This window comes from Protomyctophum parallelum (genome assembly GCF_964188405.1).
Source record: "Protomyctophum parallelum genome assembly, chromosome: 11".
Classification (NCBI taxonomy): domain Eukaryota; kingdom Metazoa; phylum Chordata; class Actinopteri; order Myctophiformes; family Myctophidae; genus Protomyctophum; species Protomyctophum parallelum.
Genome location: NC_139707.1, coordinates 52,082,133 through 52,101,559, shown reverse-complemented (window position 1 = coordinate 52,101,559; position 19,427 = coordinate 52,082,133). Strand labels below are relative to the sequence as shown.

The 19,427-nt window shown below is 44.5% G+C and overlaps 3 protein-coding genes across 3 annotated transcripts; all 3 read right to left on the bottom strand.

Annotated features, from left to right (window-relative positions):
- Positions 1 to 566: 566 nt before the first annotated feature.
- On the bottom strand, positions 567 to 1,595 carry LOC310867091 (kelch domain-containing protein 3-like; the record flags this gene model as incomplete). Its single annotated transcript, XM_083776886.1, has 1 exon — positions 567 to 1,595. The coding sequence occupies one exon, from the start codon at positions 1,593 to 1,595 to the stop codon at positions 567 to 569; it is 1,029 nt and encodes a 342-aa protein (XP_083633012.1).
- A 7,377-nt stretch (positions 1,596 to 8,972) lies between these two features.
- LOC310867090 (kelch domain-containing protein 3-like) lies at positions 8,973 to 10,007 on the bottom strand (the record flags this gene model as incomplete). Its single annotated transcript, XM_083776885.1, has 1 exon — positions 8,973 to 10,007. The coding sequence occupies one exon, from the start codon at positions 10,005 to 10,007 to the stop codon at positions 8,973 to 8,975; it is 1,035 nt and encodes a 344-aa protein (XP_083633011.1).
- Positions 10,008 to 15,631: 5,624 nt separating this feature from the next.
- LOC310867089 (kelch domain-containing protein 3-like) lies at positions 15,632 to 16,690 on the bottom strand (the record flags this gene model as incomplete). Its single annotated transcript, XM_083776884.1, has 2 exons — positions 15,632 to 15,662; positions 15,852 to 16,690. The coding sequence occupies 2 exons, from the start codon at positions 16,688 to 16,690 to the stop codon at positions 15,632 to 15,634; spliced, it is 870 nt and encodes a 289-aa protein (XP_083633010.1).
- Positions 16,691 to 19,427: the final 2,737 nt, after the last annotated feature.

Genomic DNA, 19,427 nt, shown 5'->3' with positions numbered 1-19,427 from the left:
TGGAATCGTCGTCGCTGAATGACATTTGGTTTAGTCGACGTTTCATTTTAAAGGACACGGTTGTGACATAATGACGTCACTTGTGACGTTGTTATGACATCCAAGTGGGAGGAGACTACCTGTGATGTCATCCCACTGGGAGGAGACTACCTGTGATGTCATCCCACTGGGAGGAGACTACCTGTGATGTCATCCCACTGGGAGGAGACTAGCTGTGATGTCATCCCACTGGGAGGAGACTAGCTGTGATGTCATCCCACTGGGAGGAGACTAGCTGTGTTCCGACGTCACTCGCTCACTCTTCTTTTAGATAAATAAATAATACATGTCAGATTATATACAGTTATGATCTGGCGTTTATGAATCTGTGACAGTGAGTCATATTTTTTCTTCGGGTTTTTTTCATCTCTTTTTGTGGACGTATTCTTGAGGCCTCAGACATGACGTCATGCGGCAGCCAAGTCTATGGACTTATTCATGCCCTCCTGATTTCAGCATGCCCCCCCGAGTGACATCATGTGGCAGCCACTGTTGGTGCACCTCACTTCACACAAGTGTGATTTTTTTCAGTTGTTGCTAGTCATGGCTGCCAGTTCCCACCTGATGTTGTGTGTGAGTCCAGACTGCTCCAGACCGTACTGAATAACTGCTAGCTTACATAATGTCTTGAGGCTAGGACTGAAGTCTAAGACATACAGGTCACCTGGTCTGTTGTCTGCACCAAAGAGGATGACACGATCTCCCAGCATGCAACAGCACATATTCTTCATCCCATGTGGACGTTTTCCCTTGGGCTTAACCTTCTTCCAGGAGAAGGTCTCTGGAGTGAACTTCCACAGATCATTGAACTCATGGTTATTGTTCCAGCCACCAAATATGTACAGCTCTCCATTGTAGGTAAAGGATGAATGAGCAGAGCGTCCTTCTGGTAGAAGCTGTGTAGAAGGTGTGTTCATCCAGAGGTTGGTCTCTGTGTCAAACACTCTGATGGTGTCGTGGTACTGACCCCAAAACCTCCAGCCCCCAAATACAAACATCTTTGTTCCGATGATGGTGGCAGAGTGACATTCTGAAACAGGAGGTGGAGTTCCTCTGGTGTTAATTAAAGTCCAGACCATTGAGGTGGTGTCCAACTTGTAGATGTCATTAGTGTGTCCAGTCTGGGTCAATCCTCCGTGGATAAACATGACCTTCTCCAACACGCAGGCAGAGTGGTAGCTCCTCACCCCTGGAACACGCCCAGAAACACCGGGTTTGAACCAGCGGTTGCCGTCCACGTCAAAAGCATAAAGCATGTCACAGTACAACCTGCTAAAGCCGTTATCTCCTCCCCAGATGTAGACCGTGTCTTCTACCAACACAGCTGTGTGATATCTGCGCCAGGAGGGAACCTCAAGGTGGCGTTCTCCTCCCCCGGCCGTCTCTCGGGGCAACTTCTTCCAGCGCAAAGTCACTGTGTTGAAGACATCCACCTCAATGTGACTCTCGTTGTCTTGGTAGGATCCTCCAAAGGAGTACACCTTGTTCTCCACTGCAACGGCAGCATCCTGGCGTCGATCCGTTCCTCCCCTCAGATGCAGAGTCCAGCGGAACATTTCGGTTCAGCGGCGCAAATGTCTCGACAAGTTTGACAAATCCGCGAAAGTCGGCGGGTCGCGTCGACCAATAAAGTAATGCCGGTGTCTGTCTATACAGACGTAATCCCAGTCCAGGCAGGTTGTGGTAATCCTCACAGAAAACACTCTGTTCAGCAGGTTGACAACTAATCCTCTGAAGTTACACTGAGCAGCTGGAATCGTCGTCGCTGAATGACATTTGGTTTAGTCGACGTTTCATTTTAAAGGACACGGTTGTGACATTATGACGTCACATGTGACGTTGTGATGACATCCAAGTGGGAGGAGACTAGCTGTGATGTCATCCCACTGGGAGGAGACTAGCTGTGATGTCATCCCAGTGGGAGGAGACTAGCTGTGATGTCATCCCACTGGGAGGAGACTACCTGTGATGTCATCCCACTGGGAGGAGACTAGCTGTGATGTCATCCCAGTGGGAGGAGACTACCTCGCACACCAAAGACCAGATGGGAGGATTTTTATTTGTTGACGAAATTGTCAGCATATTTAGTCATAGTTTTAGTCATCGTGGCTTAGTTTCTATTTAGTTTTTATGTCGTTTTTGTCAGTGAAAAAAGGTATAGTCGACGTTGTTGTTATAAAAGGGACACTTGTATGGAGCTCCCTGGGTACAGTCTGCTGGTCCGGACAGCTCTTGTATATTAAAAGAACATTGATTCATTCAACTCTACCTCCTATCTCTTTACACTCTGGGTGTAAATTATAAATAATCTACTACCGTACGTACATACTGTACCAATATATAATAATCTACTACAGTATACGTACATACTGTACCAATATATAATAATCTACTACAGTACGTACAGTACGAATATATAATACCCAGCAGGAGGAACAGAAATGCAAACTTCTAACTGTCAGGCATGCAAACAGACCGAAGGTGAAAAAGGTGACAGTGTACGGGGGACGCGCTGCGAAGGGTTTTATGGGTACCAAACCCATTTGGGGGGGTCATGGGGGACACTACAAGGCTATAGTACACTTAGGGCTACATTTTCATACATGCTAAACCTAAACTACCTTTTACTATTTTGAAAGACACCTCTGAATAGTTAAAATAGCCAATCTATCTGTCTGTCTGTCTGTCTCTATGTGCTGAAAATGAGCACCTGTGCTCAGCTACTTCCCTGGGTAAATAAAAAACAGCACAGTTCTTTCAGTGAGGAGGCCTTTTTGGCCTGGGCCTGGGTTTCCAGGGCCTGCTTTCTCTGCTTTGCTGCATGCTTCAGCCTTGCCCTCTTCTCTTGTTCTGCTGCCTACTTTTTGCTCCCCTCTGCACTGCCAGAGGGTTGGCAGTCTGTTCTTGCAGAGTATGCCATCCACCTCACCGGACTCGAGTTCCTCCCTTTCTGAACATCTCGATAGCAGTCTTCTCTCTTGACAGGAGGGTGTATTTGACTGTTTGAATTGCATTAAACGTTGGGATAGTCATCTTTCCACTTCTGGTGTCCATGATCTCATTCATCAGACTGAAGGATGACTCAACAGTGGGTCCATGAAAGATGGATAGAGCACATCTGACCATTGCACTGAGGGCTGGGTATTTATCCCCCTTATCAAACACCTGACCCCACCACTCCACCATGCTCTCTCCCTCTTTGAACGTGGACAGGCTCAGATCAGTGCTGTACCGTGTGAGCTCTTTGTGGATGTCTTGGTCAGCTGGTAAGAGGTGCTCTAGCATTGCACTTAGCTTCTTCAGCTGGATGGCTGCCTGAGAATGGCCTCTTAGAAGTGAGTCCAGAGCAGACAGGGCCCTCAGTGTCTGGCTGGCCAAGGGGAGCTTCTTCTGCATGTAGCAAGCAGTGGTGGTGTGGTGGTTTCCTCACATTTTGCAGGAATGTCTTCAGCAGCTGAAATGCAGTTAAACACAAAACTGGACATTAATACAGGTTTTCCCAAAGAACGAGAACAAATGTAGATTTTAAAATGTTAATAAACAAAAATACTATTTGCATGGCGCCTTTTTTGGCATGAAATGCAGCTCAAAGTGCTTTACAGAACAATAAAGGGGGAAAAAAAGCAAAGGCATAAAACATAATAGCAGTGAATAAGGCAATACAGGGACATGATTATTCAATAACAAGGATTTTAAAAGAGTGAATAATTAGCTCTTGAGCTGTGCTTTAAACATTTCTACAGAATAGAAGAGTACTAACAGCATGATTGGGATTCCTGGTCCTGAATGTGTCTGCTTCCTTCCCCACGTACATATCCCTAGCAGGCAGCAGCATGTCATCCTGCAGCACCATGTCCACCAGAGTCCTAGGTGACACTTGGGTCATGTGTTCAGCCTTCACGAAGCAAGCAAGGAAAGCCAAATACAGCTCAAGCTGTTTGTCATGGAGTCTGTAGACCAAAGTTTGGCTACCCTGTGAACAAAAACAGAATGTGAAATGGAAAAAAAACACTATAAATGCATACAAGCACAGTTAACAGTTAACCAGCTCAGTGGCCTTGTGGTTAGAGTGTCCGCCCTGAGACTGGGAGGTTGGGGTTCAATCCCCGGCCGGGTCATATCAAAGACTCTAAAAATGGGACCCGGTGCCTCCCTGCTTGACACTCAGCATCAAGGGTTGGATTGGGGGGTAAGTCCCTGCGACATACTAGCGTCATGTCCAGGGGGTGTACTTGTACATCAAGCTGCCTCACGCTACAGAAACAGGAGATAGGCTCCTGCCCTATGGGTCTAATGGCTACAGAAACAGGAGATAGGCTCCTGCCCCTATGGGCCTCATGGCTACAGAAACAGGAGATAGGCTCCTGCCCTATGGGCCTAATGGCTACAGAAACAGGAGATAGGCTCCTGCCCCTATGGGCCTCATGGCTACAGAAACAGGCATATATAAGGCACCTTGCCAGAACCATTCTCTGTCTGATCATAAATCTTCCAATCTTCAATCAAGTCTGTATGAGAAGCTAAACCTAAGCCTGACAACTAAGCTTTCTTAACTTGTCCATAAAGATGAAGATATCGCCAAGACCTAACTTCGCCAAGGAGTTCCAGCTGGTCAGCACTTCCCGCTCTTGTGACCAAGAACATTCTCACCCTTACAGTATGATCAGACCAAGATTTGGTCGCAGCGGAAGACTGCGGGGATTAATAAAGTATTTTCCTTTTCCATTCCATTCCAGTCCATTTTCCCAAACCGGTGGCACTTCGCCTCCGGGAAGGGCCAAAGATGACTAGATGACTTGCCTCGCCCTCCCCTGGGCGAGGTTAAAATTGAACCGCACGGTGAAGGATATCGTGCCCCCAGGTAGGCTGCTGCGATGTACGACGACCGCCTAAGGACCCTGGCCCCGAATCCTTCTACCCATCCTGGGCTACTTCAGCCTCCCTGGGCTACTTCAGCCTCCCTGGGCTACTTCAGCCTTCCTGGGCTACTTCAGCTGTCCGGCTCTCAGCCGCCCAGCCTGCCCGGCTCTCCGCCGCCCAGCCTGCCCGGCTCTCCGCCGCCCAGCCTGCCCGGCCCTTCGCCCAGCCTTCCCGGGCTATTCCAGCCTTCAAAGTTGGTCAACTTCCTCCTTACCCCTTTCCACCTGGAAAACCATGACATATTCTTTAAGGAGAGCCCATGTAAAGGCTCAGCTGAAGAATGGTTGTCGTCTCCTCATGCCAAATCTTTTGGAAGACTCTTTTCTTCCGCTCTCTGCCTTGTGGTGTCATGCCTGAAGACACAATCGGTAATGTCTGTGTCAGTGTGACAGATATTTGGGACAGCCATCCCCTCCCTTCTCATATAACCAATAAGGACTTATACAACAAACTAGTGATTATCAGGTTTACCTTTACGAATGAGGTCATCGTGAATGGCCTGGATTCGGTCTCTTGCCCTCTGGTTGACTCTGTACTGTGTGAAGAGGAGCTCCAGAGGCGCTTTGTAGAGATCCTGGTCTGCTGTGCTCATGAACCCGTAGTAGAGGACCTTGTACTGTGTGAAGAGGAGCTCCAGAGGCTCTTTGTAGAGATCCTGGTCTGCTGTGCTCATGAACCCGTAGTAGAGCAGGACCTTGTATGCTGGCATCATTGTGTGTGTTGCCATACTGGCATCATACGCAGACAGCCACCGGTGGGACACAAACCCTCTCTGAGGGCTGGAGGCAGGGATGTTAAGAATGTTGCACACCTCCTTGAAGTACACCTCCTGTCATAAAGAGATAATATGAAATGATGCATTTCCTAATACTGCCCCTAAACGTTATCATTGTTTAACCCATTTAGCTCTGAGGACACATCATTGTCACCTTATAGTTTTTAATCAACCATTATTTTAAACTTTGTTGAAAAATAGCAGATCTACAAGCTCATAGCACGGCACTCATGTCCCAGATCTGCCTTTTTTTTTATCGTGAAAATGTCTGCAAATGATTACATATGTTTTCTTTCACAGTGAACATTTTGAACTCAAATAATTTGCTTCTGGGGGTCCCTGGATCATCATATTTTCAGATGGGGTCCACAGCCAAATATATATATATATATATATATCATTCTGTAGCACCAGTGATATAGAAACACAAGTTTTTCAGAAAACTGTCAATGATTACATTTTTGTAGAATCTGCTCTTAGGTCTAAATGGGTTAACTCCCCAGGCCACCCACTAGACTGCCAACAGAGTTGTAATATTACTTGAAAGAACATTAATTCAATTTATTTGTACCTGATCTGGACACCAACTTTATTGTCCTGTTTGTCTTTGTTTTTCTTTTATGTTATGTTTGTTTGTTTGTTTTTGTTGTTTTTTTCTCCCTTCTGTTTGCTTTGTTGTACTATTTTACTTATGAAAGCCATTTCTTTTTTAGAAGGGTAGGCACTATAAGCTTTGGCTTCAGCCTACACCTTTTTGGTCTGTTTCTTTTGCAAAAAAAATTATTGATTTGATTGATTTGTTATAATGACCAAAACAAATAAAACTCTACTCTAAACTCTACCACTGATGGTCCGTCTGCAGATCCCTGAACAGCTGCTCTAGGTAGCTCTCAAAGGGCTCTGTGAACTTCTTCGCCCAATTGTGCATGTGGTGACATCAATGTCGAGTAGTTTTGGACAATATTTCTTCATCCTAGTCTCGAGGCCAGACTTGCTTCCCCTCATAACAGCGCAAGAGTCCATCAGCATGCTGACTAGATGTTTCCACGGCAGGTTTTTTTTTGTTGAAGAACTCACACAGGGCTGTCTCTATAAGGTGATGGCATTCCCTTTGACAAGCTCCAGGGACCCCAGATGCTCCACAATGACCTTCCTCACATCTGTGTAGTAGTAGCTGACCAGAATTGAGAGGACCTTCAAATCAAATGTAAAAATCATGGTTTATTTGGCATTTGCCCACATGTACAGACAAACAATTGCTTCTCTGCAATATAATGTCTATTATAGGTAATCAATGATTAATATAATAACAGCATGGAAAAGGTGGATGTGTCTTGTCATTAAATAAGAGACCAACCTTCTTGTTGTTGTTGGACGTACTCTCGTCCAAATTTAAGGAAAATGGATATTTCCTCAGGTTGGAGAAGGCTCTCTCAGAGAAGGTCCGGCCTATTCCGTGCACCATTTTATATGAGGCTGCTGTCCTGGAAAGCTTCATGGTGTTTAAAGCCACTTTGTCCAGTGCGAGAGTCTGCGCAAGCTCCACCAGCACCGGCGCCATCGTAAATGGGAGCGAATACTCGGCAAGCACGCCAAGGACCATGACCTAGAACACAAATGGTGAAATTAGTACAAAGCAGTGTGGCTTTATTATTTGGGGTAAATTGTTGTTTGGTAAAGTGTTGACGTGTAGATTACAAGGAAATCACAAGAAAGTGTTTTTTTTTCTCTTTTAAGTTTTGTAAATCACTCACAGGATTAAGAAAAAATACATTTTAGGATATACCTGTCAAGAGTAGCAATTTTGCCCAGTTCTCCCCTGCAAAAGTTACATTTAATTGCTTAACTATATTACCCCGAATCTAATAGTGACCAATGTCTACCAAAATAAAAAGAAAATACCCCAGTGATGCAAGCCAGCAGCCTGTTTAGTAACTCAACCGCGCATGCGTGCATTGATTAAAGGATAAAATAATACCTACACATTATAGTCTGCTAAGATAGTGCACCTCTTCTTAAATCAATATTATTTTAACGGGACATATGCCGAGAATTTACCAAATCTACAAGCTCAATGTGTGTAGAGGACGCAACTCTCTGTGAGCTTGTTGTTCTGCTAATTTTATTTCCATGCGATAGACACGCGATGCGATAAACACACACAGGCTCCGTCAACGACAAAGTAAATAAATCGATTAGCAGCTTATAAAACAACGTCATTATACTCTTGACAGGTCCATCACATCTCTCTCGTCTCGATCTCTTACCTGTTAACTCGCGCTTCTTGACCCGACGGGCAGCAGACTTTTGTTGACTTGGAGCATAGACTGTAAAAAAGGACTTGGAAAGTTGGAGGAGGGCAGTGTTGTTTTTGGCAGCAAATTTCAGTGTGCAGACACAGGTAGCGGTGAGTCCGTCAGACACATTTCTCTGGGCTCCACCCATAGGCTCCACTGACCCAGAGATCGACATGACCCCCCCCCCCCCACCCCCCTCAAACGTTTTTTTTTTAACAGATTTGCATAAATCACACAGGTGCCCTATTTGGAGTAAAAACGGTGATTTTCGCCGAAAAGCTACAGTTTTGCATGCCTGAACTGTAGAAGATCTAACTATAGAATGTAGAGGCAGCAACACAAAAACACAACAATACATATAGTTGATACTGTACGTACACGCACGCTCTACTGTAGAAGTTGTACAGTACAGAGACTGTGTACATAAAATGTACAAGAAGTTATGAGTAGAGCGAATAGAGAGAGATAGAGAAACACACATGGAAACACGCTATGTCTCCTCAACACACCATCAATCTGGAAGGACACACACACACACACACACACACACACACACACACACACACACCAGAGGAAACCATGCAAGGCACCAACCTGCACACCGGGAGCAATCAGGGGTTCAGAAACTCAGTTCACAAATCCCCTCCCGTTCACGACTTACGTTTTCATTGTTTAACCGACGTTCTGTCGTTTAGATAAATAAACAATACATATCAGATTATTACAGTTATGATCCGGCGTTTATGAATCTGTGACAGTGAGTCATATTTTTTCTTCGTTTTTTTTCCTCTCTTTTTGTGGACGTATTCTTGAGGCCTCAGACATGACGTCATGCGGCAGCCAAGTCTATGGACTTATTCATGCCCTCCTGATTTCAGCATGCCCCCCCGAGTGACATCATGTGGCAGCCACTGTTGGTGCACCTCACTTGTGATTTTTTTTCAGTTGTTGCTAGTCATGGCTGCCAGTTCCCACCTGATGTTGTGTGTGAGTTCAGACTGCTCCAGACCGTACTGAATAACTGCTAGCTTACATAATGTCTTGAGGCTAGGACTGAAGTCTAAGACATACAGGTCACCTTGTCTGTTGTCTGCTCCAAAGAGGATGACACGATCTCGCACCATGCAACAGCACATATTCCTCATCTCATGTGGGCGTTTCCCCTTAGGCTCAACCTTCTTCCAGGAGAAGGTCTCTGGGTTGAATCTCCACAGATCATTGAAGTAATGGACATGGTTGTTATAATTACGGCCACCAAATATGTACAGCTCTCCATTGTAGGTAAAGGCTGAATGAGCAGAGCGTCCTTCTGGTAGAATCTGTGTAGAAGGTGTGTTCATACAGAGGTTGGTATCTGTGTCAAACACTCTGATGGTTTCGTGGTACTGACTACACCCATAGCCTCCAAATACAAACATCTTTGTCCCGATGATGGTGGCAGAGTGAAGGTATGAATCAGGAGGTCGAGTTCCTCTGGTGCTGATTAAAGTCCAGACCATTGTGGTGGTGTCCAACTTGTAGATGTCATTAGTGCGTCCAGTCTGGGTCCATCCTCCATTGATAAACATGACCTTCTCCAACACGCAGGCCGAGTGGTCCTTCCTCCCCCCTGGAACAGTCCCAGAAACACCGGGTTTGAACCAGCGGTTGCCGTCCACGTCAAAAGCATAAAGCACGTCACAGTACAACCTGCTAAAGCCGTTATATCCTCCCCAGATGTAGACCGTGTCTTCTACCAACACAGCTGTGTGATATCTGCGCCAGGAGGGAACCTCAAGGTGGCGCTCTCCTCCCCCGGCCGTCTCTCGGGGCAACTTCTTCCAGCGCAAAGTCACCGTGTTGAAGACATCCACCTCAATGTGACTCTCGTTGTCTTGGTAGGATCCTCCAAAGGAGTACACCTTGTTCTCCACTGCAACGGCAGCATCCTGGCGTCGATCCGTTCCTCCCCTCAGATGCAGAGTCCAGCGGAACATTTCGGTTCAGCGGCGCAAATGTCTCGACAAGTTTGACAAATCCACGAAAGTCGGCGGGTCGCGTCGACCAATAAAGTAATGCCGGTGTCTATACAGGCGTAATCCCAGTTCAGGCAGGTTGTGGTAATCCTCACAGAAGACACTCTGTTCAGCAGGTTGACAACTATTCCTCTGAAGTTACTCTGAGCAGCTGGAATCGTCGTCGCTGAATGACATTTGGATTAGTCGACGTTTCATTTTAAAGGACACGGTTGTGACATAATGACGTCACATGTGACGTTGTGATGACATCCAAGTGGGAGGAGACTAGCTGTGATGTCATCCCACTGGGAGGAGACTAGCTGTGATGTCATCCCACTGGGAGGAGACTAGCTGTGATGTCGTCCCACTGGGAGGAGACTAGCTGTGTTCCGACGTCACTCGCTCACTCTTCTTTTAGATAAATAAATAATACATATCAGATTATATACAGTTATGATCTGGCGTTTATGAATCTGTGACAGTGAGTCATATTTCTTCTTCGTTTTCTTTCCTCTCTTTTTGTGGACGTATTCTTGAGGCCTCAGACATGACGTCATGCGGAGCCAAGTCTATGGACTTATTCATGCCCGCCTCATTTCAGCATGCCCCCCCGAGTGACATCATGTGGCAGCCACTGTTGGTGCACCTCACTTCACACAAGTGTGATTTTTTTTCAGTTGTTGCTAGTCATGGCCGCCAGTTCCCACCTGATGTTGTGTGTGAGTTCAGACTGCTCCAGACCGTACTGAATAACTGCTAGCTTGCATAATGTCTTGAGGCTAGGACTGAAGTCTAAGACATACAGGTCACCTGGTCTGTTCTCTGCTCCAAAGAGGATGACTCGATCTCCCAGCATGCAGATCTGCTGACAAGAAACATGTATCCGTTCTCTTACTTCTAGATCTAACGGCTGCATTTGACACGATTGATCATTCAATTTTAATACAGCGTCTGGAGCACTGGATAGGCCTGTCTGGTACGGCCCTGTTCTGGTTTTCCTCCTACAGTTGTCTGCCATTGATTCTGTCTCATTCATTTTGGAGAGGACTGCGTGTTCTGCGCATTTCACAATGTATATATTATGTCCACTAGGGGGAGTAGAGAGCTATATAAAAATCTGAGACCACTGAAATGTAAGTATGTTTTCTCATGCCATTAAAGCCCTTTGAATTGAAAGCGTCAACAGAGAGAAAGAGAGAGAGAGAGAGAGATAATGACTTTGGTGGTTGGTCTTTTTATTACGTCACGTCACGTCATTAACAACTAATAATAATATATTCTACAAGTTGTAGAAACATGTAAGATAACACTAATAGTTGTTAATGACTTGACGTGAAAAATACATTTATTCCACCAGCGTTCTTATGTTGTTCTACAACACAACACAGGAACGTTTTTTTTTAACATGATCACAACCATTGTGCTTTATATACACCATGCCCTCTCTCTCTATGTCAAGGCGTTGTCGTAGCCTAGTGGTAAGTGCTTCCGATTTAAGTGTACTTCTTTTTGTAGCTCCCGAGTTCGAATCCCGGATTTTATAGTCATATTAGTGGTGAAATGGATTAATATAGATTAAACGCCGCTCTCCGTTTATTTAAATAGGAGGGGTTTCAGCCTATCTAACATAACTGGACGGAATCGGTAAAATGATGGTAAAATGTCACAGATTTCGGAACATTTTTTTTTGAGAGAGAGAGGGGAAATAAACTATTAGCTAACTAGTAGCCAATACATATAATATGGTATATTATAAGGTCTGGCCCCCACACTTAAACACAAGCTATTTTAATTGCTTCTTATGTAATAAAAAAAGACACGTATTAATTTCAATGAATTCAATTTTCATTGCATTTATTTCTGTGAATATTGGAAAACATGATACCGTCTTGCGGTATGGGGACATTGCACACAGAGAGAGAGAGAGAGAGAGAGAGAGAGAGAGAGAGAGAGAGAGAGAGAGAGAGAGAGAGAGAGATAGAAAATAGCCGATCTACATTCTACAAGTTTTTCTACGTTTTGGGAAAGGGAAGTTGTTGTCTTGAGAGAGAGAGAGGGAGTGGGGGGACATATCGAGAGATCAGTGAGATGGCCGGGGGTCTGGGCTTAATTCGCCAAACCGGTTATACTGTAGGCAGGCTGAGGTGTTAAACCACAGGTTGAGACACTACACTAAAACCCCTAGATTTTGGGGGAAGGGCGTAGTGCGGGCGAGAGACAGTGTTGTCAGACACGGATGGGTCGATTATGCAAGTGGAACAATATTACATATAATATTACAGTTTTAAGAGGTGGGGTCGTGTGGAATGTCATATAACAATTATGGGCATGGTAAGAAGCGCTTTCGACACCCCGTGGAGTGCGCAAAACGGCCGTGAATTAGTCATGGGAGTGTTTAAGGCGTGTTTGAGACGTACCCAATCAACATGTCGGTAGTATTCTCTTTACCAGTCAGCTGATGTCACATACGGAATGCGCCCTTTGGGGATCGTGGTATTACATTTCTTCAGGCTGGCACCATAGAAGACATGACATGACTTTGTCACATTTGGATTAATCATTCCTATTGCACTGCATGCTATCACCTTTATGCCTCAAAAGAACAGACCCACCTATACCTTTCAGATCGGAATGGAACTGCGAGTAGATAGCAGCATATTGGCAAATTGGCAATCCATGCGTAATGTTCCCAGAATCGTCTAACCCCCGAACATGCAAGTTCGTTTGATATTGTTTAATTCGATAACGATAGAACCATGTACCATACAGCGAATGAAAGCAAGATTCCTAAGGAATATGGAGATTTTTACATTTAATAAAACGGTTGAGAAATGAGAGAACCATGAGTGTTTATAGGCTAATATCAACGTTTTTTTTATGAAAGACAAACGGGCTGTGAACTTGAAGAGCTCAATCACCATCCCGACACGGAAGAAATATAGCCTAGTGCATGCATGTATATGCACTGTTGCACTTGCACACAGTAGCCTACACACGCTCTTTATTTGTTTCTATTGAAAAACACCAGTAAAATAACGTTTATTATATTTTATTTCATTCAAGTCACGACAAAGGAATGAGTTGAATGCGTGCTGCGTAATGCTGTGGCCCCGATGGTATGGTCTTCGCTGACTTAGCTCGTAGCATTTTATTGTCCAGCTATGCATACTTTATGCGATGTACAAGACCTTTGAGCCTGTAGATCAGCTCTTGCTTACACAAGTTTCAATAGCTTGATCTGTTAGGCGTTAGACTGCGAGTCCATTTTACGCATTGGCCGTGAGTTCAAACCTCAGAGCATGCAATGATCTTTCGCGTTTTTTGCGGATAGTTTTTCTCACATCACTTAAAAACGCGACCAGATTAAAGTTAGGAATAAATAGTAATGAGGTAAATGTGATGTTAATTAATAGGGGAGGGTGATTCCCCTTTGTTTAATCACCTTCCTAGGGATTTGATTCACTAGTGCAGGGTTCAGGCCAATTATAAAAAACATACTCAACTGCTCCACCTGCTGGTTGATTTCAGTACTACATTTTCCAATATTCGCAAAGGCATTTAAAGAGGATTTCAGACAGAATCAATGGCAGACAACTGTACCTATCAAATAGAAGTTACTTTGTCAATCTAGCCGAGTTTGACTCAGACAAACACGACATCAGTTCTGGTATTCCACAGGGCTCGATTCTTGGCCCTCTGCTTTTCTCCTTGTACATACTGCCATTGGGCGAACTCATTGCCAATCACGGAGTCAATTTTCATTTCTATGCTGATGATACCCAACTATATATTTCTGTGGCTCCAGATGATCCCTGTGCTTTAGACCCGCTGGTTACCTGTCTGTCTAGCATCAAATGTTGGATGAATGAGAACTTTCTCAAGCTAAATGAGGATAAGATAGAAGTTCTTATAATCGGTTCTAGTGAACAGAAATAATCAATATTAAGCAGACTTGGCAACCTGACTGTAGAAAGTAACAGTACAGTAAAGAACCTGGTGGTTATTATTGATTCTGAATTGCATTTTAATTCACACATTAATCATGTTACCAAGATTGCCTTTTTTCACCTTAGAAATATTGCACGAATCAGAGCCTATGTGTCCTTGGATGATGCAAAAACGCTAATCCACGCCTTTGTTTTTTCTCGGCTTGATTACTGCAATGCACTTTTTTCAGGACTGCCTAAGAAAACAACTGACAGATTACAACTTGTCCAAAATGCAGCAGCCAGAGTTTTAACTAGAACTAAGATGAGAGAACATATTACTCCAGTTTTGGCATCACTGCACTGGCTTCCGGTTGATTTTAGGATTGATTTTAAAATTATTTTACTTGTCTATAAACCTTCCTACCTACATGACTGTGAAGTATATTTTCTCAGCAACTTAAAGAGAGAAGAGTCTGACGACGGACAGGCCAATGAGAGTTTTACAAGTCCATTTTATTGTACAAAGTACAAAGTACAGCAGTCAGCAGATCACAACCATGCAGGGGCTGGAGCCCCATGCATACACCCAGCCATCCTGACGGCTTCTGGCCCTAACACACTTGCAGACATTTTCAGTAGGCTTTTATACAGAAACATCAAAGACAACAAAGAGAAAAGGTGGTCTCAGGTTCCCCACCCCCACTGAAGTCTAAAGTGGTCCATGCATGTTGAAATAAGGTATGGTCACCAGGAAGCCCAGTATAGGTGCCTGTGATCTATTTAGCATACCTATTTACCATAGAGTGCCAGCTGTGAATGGTGACTATATGCGTCTGTCCTGTTGTCTCTCTCCCCATGCATGAAGCAAGAGAGAGAGAGACCAGGGTACACTTTTAGTTTAGAGGTGAAACAATTTAGTCTGTCCAGTTTAACATTACTAGGCTATATTTAATGTGAATTGTGGTTCCAATATACATCACATCCTCCCTTTGAGGCAACCTTGCCTCATAAAACGAATATGGAACACAATTTACCCTAGTCCTCCCTTTGACTGGCTGGAACATCAAAAAACATGACCCAAAGAATCAAATCAAACATTACAGTATGTATACAAAATCGGTCATTCGTACATATATGACAATTGACATAACTGATAAACTATATTACAAAAATCTGACACTGAAACACAATACACGTCGCTGAATCCAACCCCTTTTGCTTATCAAAGCACCCAATAATCGAATCAAAGTGTGTTACAGTTTTCAAACTTGGCATCTGAAGCTCTTAGCTTCAGCTTAATGTCAAGGATAAAGTTGACCATAGTCATCCATAAAATGATGCGTAACTTACGTTATTTGTTTAGTTAACTCCTCTTTTAGCACAATGTAGAAAGCACCCATAATTTATATCTAAACACTCTAGGTTACCAAGGCTCGTACAAATAACCAATCTACTGCGACGACCATAACGCTACCCTCTTCCCATTTAAAAGAGCTGTACGTTTCCAGATCTCATGCATGCTAAAGGTTACCTACTTACTTTAAAATCATAGTGTCCTATATAACTTTAGAGTCTCCCCACATGTCATAGCATAAATACCTTGTTGACTTTACCCATTCACAAATTTATTCGAACATAAATAAGAACTTTATGCATAATTAGGACGATTAACACTTATGCGTACGACAGGAGCACTGTCTTTCGCCTGACAAAGAAACATCTAACTAATTTTACACCGGTAAATATCTCTATTCAGTTCCAAATCTCCCTTAGGCATATTCATCCCCATTAAGTCAACTTCTCTAATTAAAATACCCGACACATAAAATCAACATACATGCCCATTATATGTTGAACTATAGACAAACGTAGACATACATTTTTTTTACAGCACATATCCTCCATCCCATGTGGGCGTTTCCCCTTGGGCTCAACCTTCTTCCAGGAGAAGGTCTCTGGGTTGAATCTCCACAGATCATTGAAGTAATCTTCATTGTTATAATTACGGCCACCAAATATGTACAGCTCTCCATTGTAGGTAAAGGCTGAATAAGAAGAGCGTCCTTCTGGTAGAAGTTGTGTAGAAGGTGTGTTCATCCAGTGGTTGGTCTCTGTGTCAAACACTCTGATGGTGTTGTGGTACTGACCCCCCCCATAGCCCCCAAATACAAACATCTTTGTCCCGATGATGGTGGCAGAGTGACACCATGAATCAGGAGGTGGAGTTGCTCTGGTGTTGATTAAAGTCCAGACCATTGAGGTGGTGTCCAACTTGTAGATGTCATTAGTGGGTCCAGTCTGGGTCCATCCTCCATGGATAAACATGACCTTCTCCAACACGCAGGCCGAGTGGTCCTCCCTCCCCCCTGGAACAGGCCCAGAAACACCGGGTTTGAACCAGTGGTTGCTGTCCACGTCAAAAGCATAAAGCATGTCACAGTACAACCTGCGAAAGTAGTCACGTCCTCCCCAGATGTAGACCGTGTCTTCTACCAACACAGCTGTGTGATATCTGCGCCAGGAGGGAACCTCAAGGTGGCGCTCTCCTCCCCCGGCCGTCTCTCGGGGCAACTTCTTCCAGCGCAAAGTCACTGTGTTGAAGACATCCACCTCAATGTGACTCTCGTTGTCTTGGTAGGATCCTCCAAAGGAGTACACCTTGTTCTCCACTGCAACGGCAGCATCCTGGCGTCGATCCGTTCCTCCCCTCAGATGCAGAGTCCAGCGGAACATTTCGGTTCAGCGGCGCAAATGTCTCGACAAGTTTGACAAATCCACGAAAGTCAAAGGGTTGCGCCGACAAATCAAGGAATGCCGGTGTCTGTCTATACAGGCGTAATCCCAGTCCAGGCAGGTTGTGGTAATCCTCACAGAAGACACTATGTTCAGCAGGTTGACAACTAATCCTCTGAAGTTACTCTGAGCAGCTGGAATCGTCGTCGCTGAATGACATTTGGTTTAGTCCACTTTTCATTTTAAAGGACACGGTTGTGACATAATGACGTCACATGTGACGTTGTGATGACATACAAGTGGGAGGAGACTAGCTGTGATGTCATCCCACTGGGAGGAGACTAGCTGTGATGTCATCACAGTGGGAGGAGACTACCTGGCACACCAAAGACCAGATGGGAGTATTTTTATTTGTTGACGAAATTGTCAGCACATTTAGTCATAGTTTTAGTCATCGTGGCTTAGTTTTTATTTAGTTTTTATGTCATTTTTGTCAGTGAAAAAAGGTATAGTCGACGTTGTTGTTATAAAAGGGACACTTGTATGGAGCTCCCTGGGTACAGTCTGCTGGTCCGGACAGCTCTTGTATATTAAAACAACATCGATTCATTCAACTCTACCTCGTATCTCTTTACACTCTGGGTGTAACTTCTAAATAATCTACTACAGTATACGTACAGTACGAATATATAATGTTGTAGTCGAGACCACCTTAAGCGAGACCAAGACAAGACCAAGACCTAGGAGGGTCGAGACCAAGACCAAGACCGATGCGAGCCTATGGGGCCGAGACCAAGACCAAGACCTGGAGGGTCGAGAATGAGACCGAGACCAAGACCGATGCGAGCCTAGGGGGCCGAGACCAAGACCAAGACCAAGACCTGGAGGGTCGAGACCGAGACCAAGACCAAGACCGCTGCTAGCCTAGGGGGCCGAGACCAAGACCAAGACCTGGAGGGTCGAGACCGAGACTAAGACCGATGCGAGCCTAGGGGGCCGAGACCAAGACCAAGACCAAGACCTGGAGGGTCGAGACCGAGACCAAGACCGCTGCTAGCCTAGGGGGCCGAGACCAAGACCAAGACCAAGACCTGGAGGGTCGAGACCGAGACCAAGACCAAGACCGATGCGAGCCTAGGGGGCCGAGACCAAGACCAAGACCTAGGAGGGTCGAGACCAAGACTGCCACGAGGCGAGACCGAGTCAAGACCAAGACCATTTTTCCCTCTTATTTGATAGGTAGTATTATTACTAATCTTGATCTGAAACACTGCAAATAGATTTTACTTTGGAACAGCTCAAAATTAGGTATACTTGTCTACACAGCATGATTCATTCAAATATTTATATTAAATATCAAGCATAATTATACGCATCAAAACAACTGTCCTCTCAACCAACATTTATTTGAAGTTAACCACAAAAAAACAACATTTAGAACATTGGTTTAGAACTGGACACTGGTTCTCAAAAATAGCAATTCTCTCTCTGTGTGTGTGTGTGTGTGTGTGTGTGTGTGTGTGTGTGTGTGTGTGTGTGTGTCCGTCACTGTCAGATTGACAGTTTCCGACCAAAACCTTTCAGATTAATGGCTATGGGCTATGGCTCACCTTCAAATTAAAACAATAGTTTGTTAGTTGGTTTTGGTTGCTGCTGTTTGAGCCTTTTAGTAAATAAATCAGTAGTGAACCAACAATGAGGCATGCATGCACGTTATACAACAAAGGATTTGCACATGATCGTTTTTATTATAGCCTGACATGATCACATAAGGTGGACGATGGATGGATTTTACTTTAGGTATAGATGTAACGTCAGGTAGGTGGTGGTTCTTTACTCTTCTCATGATGAAACTAACCCGAGGCGAGGCTTCATACATATGTCGTGGTCGCGCTGCGCTGCAGTGCAACGCGTTGTGAGTTGTAGATTGGCTATTTTCAGATCAGTATTCAGATCACCGCTCAACCTCGTTTATTAAAACGACTACAGGCTACAACTTACAACACAACAAACATTATTACAAGTAAGACGCGCAAACGCGGGAAGCGAACGCAGCGCGTAAATTGCAATAACAACAATTCGAATAAATTACGTACTTTTTTTTCTTTTTAGTTAGTAATTTTTTTAAAGTTTTCTACTGTGTGTGTGTGTGGTTGTGTGTGTGTGTGTGTGTGTGTGTGTGTGTGTGTGTGTGTGTGTGATACAGCTGCGCCCTCTGGTGGCGGGCGGGTGGTGTCACAGCGGGACAGACAGACACACACACAGACAGACACGATCTGCAGGGTCTCATAGTTAGTGCTCATTGCATTCGCAATAAAAACCCGGAAAGCTTGCAGTCTTGCACTGTTGGTAGAAATATTTCTAAGACAATAATATTGAAATGAAAATGCCAGGCTGTATGCCGGGCGCTGCATGAACTCTCCGCCTCCCGGCCGACACTTTATTTATTTATTCCCATTGCCTGAGGCTGATATAATTTCATGATAGAATGAATCAAATCAATCATAATAACATCAACTTGTGCTCTTCTTTGGACCTATATGAACGTCATGCAGCGCTGTTCTCCTTAACAGCTGTCTTTAATTCATTAATGTGAATGGGCTCCTCTCACTCTCTCAGTCCTTGCGATCGGGTTGATATAATAGAACGTTTTGCATCTCGTCTCGAGTGGTCTCGGTGGGGGAAGAGACCCGAGACAATTGGTCCGAGACCAAGACAAGAGCGAGACAAATGAGGG